Here is a 6,288-nt window from a genome sequence, read left to right as displayed (position 1 = left end):
TGGCTGCTGTAAAGAAACACGAAAAGGCAGCAGCTATCCGGCATTTTGGCTAAACTCAAAGACGTTCATAAGATGACTGGAGAGCAAAGGACTGCACTACTGTTTTGACTTTCATGTGTGCATGTCCCAGTAGCTCTGATGTAACGTGAAGACTCTTTTAAAGCAAAGAAACAGATGAATAAAATACTAGCATTTTACTCAGCAAAACTGAAGTGGATGGTTTGTGGATGGTTTGTAGCAGTTAGCAGGCCAGACTATTTGTCATTAAAAAAAAATACTCCAAAAGGCACCATGAGCACAAACACAGTTGAGAGGTTCAGTTCAGCCACAGTGTATTAGTGGAAGCCAAAGAGTTCATCAAAGAGGACATGCACCCAAACTTTAAGCCTCAGCAAAACTGAAGCAGTTTAGTTCTGAGAAAGAGTTCAGTTATCATAGACAGAAACTATCCATGTTTAAAGTTGGACATTTTAACATGGGACACCCATGATTCCCAGCCTCAAGTGGCCACTATTGGAACTGCATCTTTCAGCACCTCAGTGCTGCTTTTGTTTTCCAGCCCCAGATGATGTAGCTTTGTGTACCTATCTACACCCTAATTACAAACATTGGTAAAAAAAAAAAAGAAAAGGAAAAAAAAAGTTTTCTTAAGTTTCTAACTTTGGCTTGATTCATGGCTTCCTCTTCATTGGTCCATACATGATGTAAGTATGTATTCTAGTTGTCAACTAGAAAGTGCATTTTCTGAAGAAACTGCAGTGTGAATGCTTGAATCTGAATGTATGCATTGAAATGAATTAATTGCTGAATTTTAAGTTAAAAAGTTTGAATGAGAAAAAAAGAAAAAGAATTTAATCTGAAAACAAAAGTGCTGAAGTGCTAAAAGCTGACGTTTACACAGAAGAAGAAGTTGGAAAAAAGCTGAAAATGTTTTAATTGTAAATTAGAAAAACCTTAGAAATGAGAAAAGAAAATTTAGAGTCAGAAAACCTCTGAATGAATATTAAAAGTTCATATTCTTTGAGTCACTGAATGACTAAAATGTGATCCCTCCACTTGGATCCACACAGTTTAAAAATTTTAAATGTCTGAGCTTTGAAAGACAAGGTGCTGGAAAGAGAACAACGATGGCAACGTTTTGAGGGTAAAATCATACCTGTAGAGCAAACACTGAGGACACAGCAGCAGTTGAAAGAGAAGTGTTTAAGATGAATCTTGGCAGAGTGAGAGACAGAGCTAGTTAAGCAGGCAGGTGTGAGCCTGGTTGCTATAGTGACTGCACCCAATGGCTCCATACACACGCACACAGACATGCGCCTCACTTCTGCTGCTTAAAATGAACAGAAAAGTCATGTGAGTGAAGTTGGCCCCCCACCTTCTTCAAATCCAACAAAAGTGGTATCAAACGTTTGTGCTACGTTTGTGCTGGTTTGTGCTGCAAAAATTTTCATTTCTGCTACTATCATTTTAAAGATATTAATCAAAATTTCTAGAGGTCATCAGAGGTCAACCAGCCCCCCCACATTACCCAAATCCAACAAAAGTGGTATCAAACGTTTGTGCTACGTTTGTGCTGCTAAAATTGTCGTTTGTGCCGCTTTCATTTTAAAGATATTAATGAAAATGTAAAGGTCAAAAGGTCAACCAGCCCCCCCACATTAATGGAATCGAACAAAATTGATGTCAAATGTTTGTGCTACGTTTGTGCTGGTTTGTGCTGCTAAAATTGTCATTTGTGCCGCTTTCATTTTAAAGATATTGATAAAAATTTCTAGAGGTCATCAGAGGTCAACCAGCCCCCCCACAGTAATGGAATCAAACAAAACTGGTGTCAAACGTTTGTGCTACGTTTGTGCTGGTTTGTGCTGCTAAAATTGTCGTTTGTGCCGCTTTCATTTTAAAGATATTACCAAAAGTTTCTAAAGCTCAACCAGCCACTTTCTTTACCGTAAAGAAATTGAGAGATATTAACCAGCATTGGATATTTTTTTCTTATGATCACACTCTTAAACCTAGTAATCAAACTGCAATAACTTATTTAAAAACTAGGTTAAATATAGCATTTAAAATAATTAATGCATTCGGTTAGAGAAAAAACTTTATTTGCTGGTAACAAAATACAAAACTACGAGAACAATGTAGTATATATGTTTCCTGTTAGAAAAGGTAAATACATTGAACTGTCTGAGCCTCACAAGTCTAATACAATAACTGAAAAATAACAGCTATTTCCATCATCTAACTCACAAACTAGAAAAGGACTTTCTTTCATGAGATCTTGCCATCATTTCTTTGTGTAGAGCACAGCGTGCGGACATACGCTGGTGTTTTCAGATGCTATGGTTACATCCTTTCTTAGGTCATCATACATCTCCCAGATGTACGGGGTCCTGTTACAGAATGTCATATAATGCCCGAGTGTTTCTGGTGTTGGGCCCTCCTGAAATGTAATGACTGCTTTCAGTGTGAATTTCTCTCCTTGAAGTAGCAGAGTGGATGGGAATTCAGTAAGCAAAAACCTTTTTGGACTGTGAAAACTGTGCTCCAGAGTTTCTGTAGAGCATTTTCCAAGGTCTGTGTCAATCTGTTAGGGAAAATATTCTAAAACACTTCTTCAGTAAAGACTCAGAGAAGAGAAACACACAGAGTTCTTGCTAGCAAGGGCAGCTCCCTACTGAGAGACTCAGGTGAGGAACTGCCCTGGTCTTTATTTTATACTCCATTGAACGTATGTGTGCGTGTGTGTGTGTGTGTGTGTGTGTGTGTGTGTGTGTGTGTGTGTGTGTGTGTGTGTGTGTGTGTGTGTGTGTGTGAGTGCGTCTATGTGGTATGGATTGACATTTGACCTGCGCTGTACCTGGGCTCCGGGGACATTTCGACTTTTTGCTGTGTATTCATGTGTCCCCCTAAAACATGACTTGTAAATGTGCCCTTTAACAAGTGTATGTCGACGGCAATACGAAGACGGATTAAAAACACAAAGGTAAGCCTTTTTTAATGTAAAATGCACCATGACTTTAATACTATATGAAATTATAGGTGCACAGGCCTATATTAAACTGGTTTAATTTATGCTTTATGGACTGTTAGTGAGTCTTTGAAGAAGTAAAACGGCCCCAGCGTTTGTCATTGAGTAAATAAAATAGGGCTGATGACTAACCGCGTCAACGCGATAAAGCGGGCTAACCCGTGTTAGGATTTACTCGGTGTTAAAGCATTATTGTGGCTTAAACGTGTTAATGCCGACATCGCGACTAACGCGATTAACAATTAAACCAGCGCAGTCTGAGTCAAAATCCCTGATGTCGCTGTTAGCTAATTTCGGGCAGTTTGTCCAATGTCTGTCCATTCTGCTGACAGCCCTAAAATAAAAGCAAGGGTATAAGTGTATTTAGTCGTGTATTTATTTATATGCCTGAAGAAAAAACTTCTTACAGTTTTGATGCCTAAGCTTTCTCAGTACTTGTATCACTCTCTGCAGTCGCCATTACAGAAATGTCACATGTCGCCATTTTGAGTACTAGGCCTTTAACATTTTAAAAGAAGGCATAAATTAGGACTATGAATAAGTCAGCTGTGTTTATGCTGTAAACTACACTACTGCTAGTTTTGCTACTACTGATGATGATGACAATGATGACGTTAATCGTAATACTTTATATGCTTTGGTAATACAGCCAATCAAAACGTACAGGAGAACATGCGAAGGAGACGCATTCCTCCACGGGAGGATGCAGTCTGTCATGTTTCTGCTGGAAGGGACAAACTGGGACTTGATATCCACTACATAAATGCCTTCAAAGGTAAGTTGGTCTTTAGTTTGGATTAGATTTGGAGTTTGTCACTTTGTCTTTTGTCACTCACTTGGTATGCCTCTGCAATTCAGGTCGGGGCATTTTCACGACTGTTCCATTCCAAAAAGGAGACTTCCTTTTGGAATACAGAGGTAAACTCATAACAAAAGAAGAATGTGAGCGGAGACACAGAGTTTATCATGACAGCCTGAAGGTGTTCATGTTTGAATTCAAGTTTGATGGAAAACTCTGGTGGTGCGTATTATATCAGTGTAGTTTGATTAAGATTAAATGACACATTGCTTTTGATTTATGAAAAAAAAAGCTTCCTAACTAACTAGTTAAGCTAATACTTTTTTGCCTAACCCCACAGTGTGGATGCATCTCAAGAAGATGGGTCATTAGGCAGACTTGTCAACGACAACCACATCAGTCCAAGTGCTAAGATGAAAATATTAAATATCAATGGAAAGCCCCATCTATGCTTATTTGCAAGCAGAGACATAAGTCCAGGCGAAGAAATAGACTATAATTATGGTGACTCGGATTGGCTCTGGAGATGCAAGGTATTTCTACAATTGTACTTTTTGGAACTGATAAATTGCATACCGTAAGCCATTTTTACATTTGTACCTACTCAAATTGGCTTAACGTGACTTAGGGCATCTAGTTTTTCACTGAAATTGAGTATCACCTACTGTGCCTGGGGTCACTATAGCAATGCAGCCGAGCATCCAGTGATATAAATGCCACAGCAAGCATGGACGTCAAGGTGACAAAATGCCTGCTGCTCAGTCTATACTTTAGTGTTCAATTCAGGGATCACGCTGTTAATTTTGGTCGCTATTTCAAACATTTCAGAGTTTCAAAAATGATGGCTTGGATTTTCACGAAGGAGGCGCACTCATAACTTATCGAGTGACACCATTGACCAGCCACCTGGTGGCATTCAGTCTATGTCAAATTTTCTGATCACTTTGGATCACTTGGAACCTTGGTGCAGTAGTTACTGAAAAACTACATGGTACTATAACCTACTGGAAAAACAGGGGTAGGTACTAATGGAAAACAGGCAATTGTGATGGCTGCCACATCAAAGCCCTCTAAAAGCACTAAAAAAATATCAGCAGGTATGCAGAAATAAAAAATGGCTTTCGGTTTCTAAATTTTAACAGTGATTGATGTTTAATGTGATTCTACACAGCAAAATCTCCAGTGTTAAATTAACACTGGAGAGTGTCTATAAGGGTCCACTGTGTGGACCCTTATAGACAGTGTTAAATACAACACTGTTGAGTGTTAAATTAACACTTTTGACAGTGTTATATGTTTAAAAGTAACCTAGTCAGTTTTGCAGATTAACAATGGCTAACACTGAGCAGTGCTGATTTTCTAACACTGGAAAATAACTCAAAATGTTAGAAATATTCCAGTGTTAGAAAATCAGCACTGCTCAGTGTTAGCCACTGTTAATCTTCAAAACTGACTAGGTTACTTTTAAACATATAACATTGTTAAAAGTGTTAATTTAACACTCAACAGTGTTGTGTGGACCCATATAGACACTCTCTAGTGTTAATTTAACACTGGAGATTTTGCTGTGTAGCCTCTTTAGTTAGATTCATTTTAAATTTTGGCCCTCGAAGATAAATGGGCCCTAGTGACAGTTCGTTGCTGCTACAGGTGATTGTTTTACTCCTTTAGCAATGGCTTAAAAAATAAAGAAATCACACTGACTATTTGTCTCTTAATCATAGGGACTTAAATTCTCTATACATGACAGTGAATATTTTAAAGACATTAGCTTGAAACTTATCTTTCTCATACAGTTTATTTAATGTTTCAAAAGCCTCTTCAAAAATGCACTGTATATTCATTTTCTATCTGTTACACACGAAGATTGAGACCAGCCAGATTCAGAAGACTGTGAGCTGCCTAAAGCCGCAACCAAACAGCTTTCCAAACAATGATCTGGACCTGAAACATCCAGAGCCTGAAAGGGTAAATATAATCCAGTGTACCACTTAATGAACTAATAATTTAATCTATCATCATTCTTTATGGATGCTGTGTGTGTGTGTTTGGCAGTCACCTGGGTGTGATGTGATTTACATGGACCGTGGCTTGTAGGTCCTTTTCATTGTTTCAAAGTGCAAGTCTGGATAACATCTGAGTGTGTGTGTGTGTGTTAACCACCCAAATGTGACTTAGGAGGACCACACTGTTATTGGGAGACTCCGTCAAAGTTTGCTTCATGGTGACATCACTCTGGTTTTAGGAGGGGTCTTCTTGTATTTTTTGACAGTTTGACCTACAGCATGCAGAACTGACTACATGTGCTTTGTTTCTATGTTGAAATGGTTTGAAACTCAGGCTTGAACATTAAGATAGATAGTACTATACAACTTCTTAACTTGTTTTAGGCACTTTTTACTGCTGTAGTGCATGGGTTCTCTCTGGCTGTGTACTCTGGCTTCTTCCCACAGTCCAAAGA

General features: G+C 38.5%; 1 protein-coding gene across 2 annotated transcripts; it reads left to right on the top strand.

Moving 5' to 3' along the window:
• Positions 1–3,687: 3,687 nt before the first annotated feature.
• Positions 3,688–5,841, top strand: LOC308410174 (histone-lysine N-methyltransferase set-1-like). Of its 2 annotated transcripts, none has more exons than XR_013974133.1 (4): positions 3,688–3,803; positions 3,887–4,049; positions 4,168–4,360; positions 4,656–5,032. XR_013974133.1 is itself a non-coding variant. In XM_080903339.1 (4 exons), exons 1-4 carry the CDS (start codon positions 3,701–3,703, stop codon positions 5,820–5,822), a joined length of 588 nt encoding a protein of 195 aa, XP_080759465.1. In that variant the 5' UTR covers positions 3,694–3,700; the 3' UTR covers positions 5,823–5,841. The 2 variants fall into 2 exon arrangements, 1 of the variants encoding a protein (XP_080759465.1); XM_080903339.1 differs by lacking the exon at positions 4,656–5,032 and adding an exon at positions 5,694–5,841 and having other exon boundaries at positions 3,694–3,803.
• The last annotated feature ends 447 nt before the right edge of the window (positions 5,842–6,288 follow it).

Source organism: Rhamphochromis sp. 'chilingali' (genome assembly GCF_963969265.1).
Source record: "Rhamphochromis sp. 'chilingali' genome assembly, chromosome: 14".
Classification (NCBI taxonomy): domain Eukaryota; kingdom Metazoa; phylum Chordata; class Actinopteri; order Cichliformes; family Cichlidae; genus Rhamphochromis; species Rhamphochromis sp. 'chilingali'.
This window is presented reverse-complemented; position numbering and strand designations above follow the sequence as displayed.

Bases quoted from the DNA above. Each gene is read 5' to 3' on its own strand.
- LOC308410174 (XM_080903339.1), top strand. From the start codon at position 3,701: ATGCGAAGGAGACGCATTCCTCCACGGGAGGATGCAGTCTGTCATGTT. The intron at 3,804-3,886 runs GTAAGTTGGTCT...TCTGCAATTCAG, and splicing joins CTACATAAATGCCTTCAAAG to GTCGGGGCATTTTCACGACT. The intron at 4,361-5,693 runs GTATTTCTACAA...TTACACACGAAG, and splicing joins ATTGGCTCTGGAGATGCAAG to ATTGAGACCAGCCAGATTCA.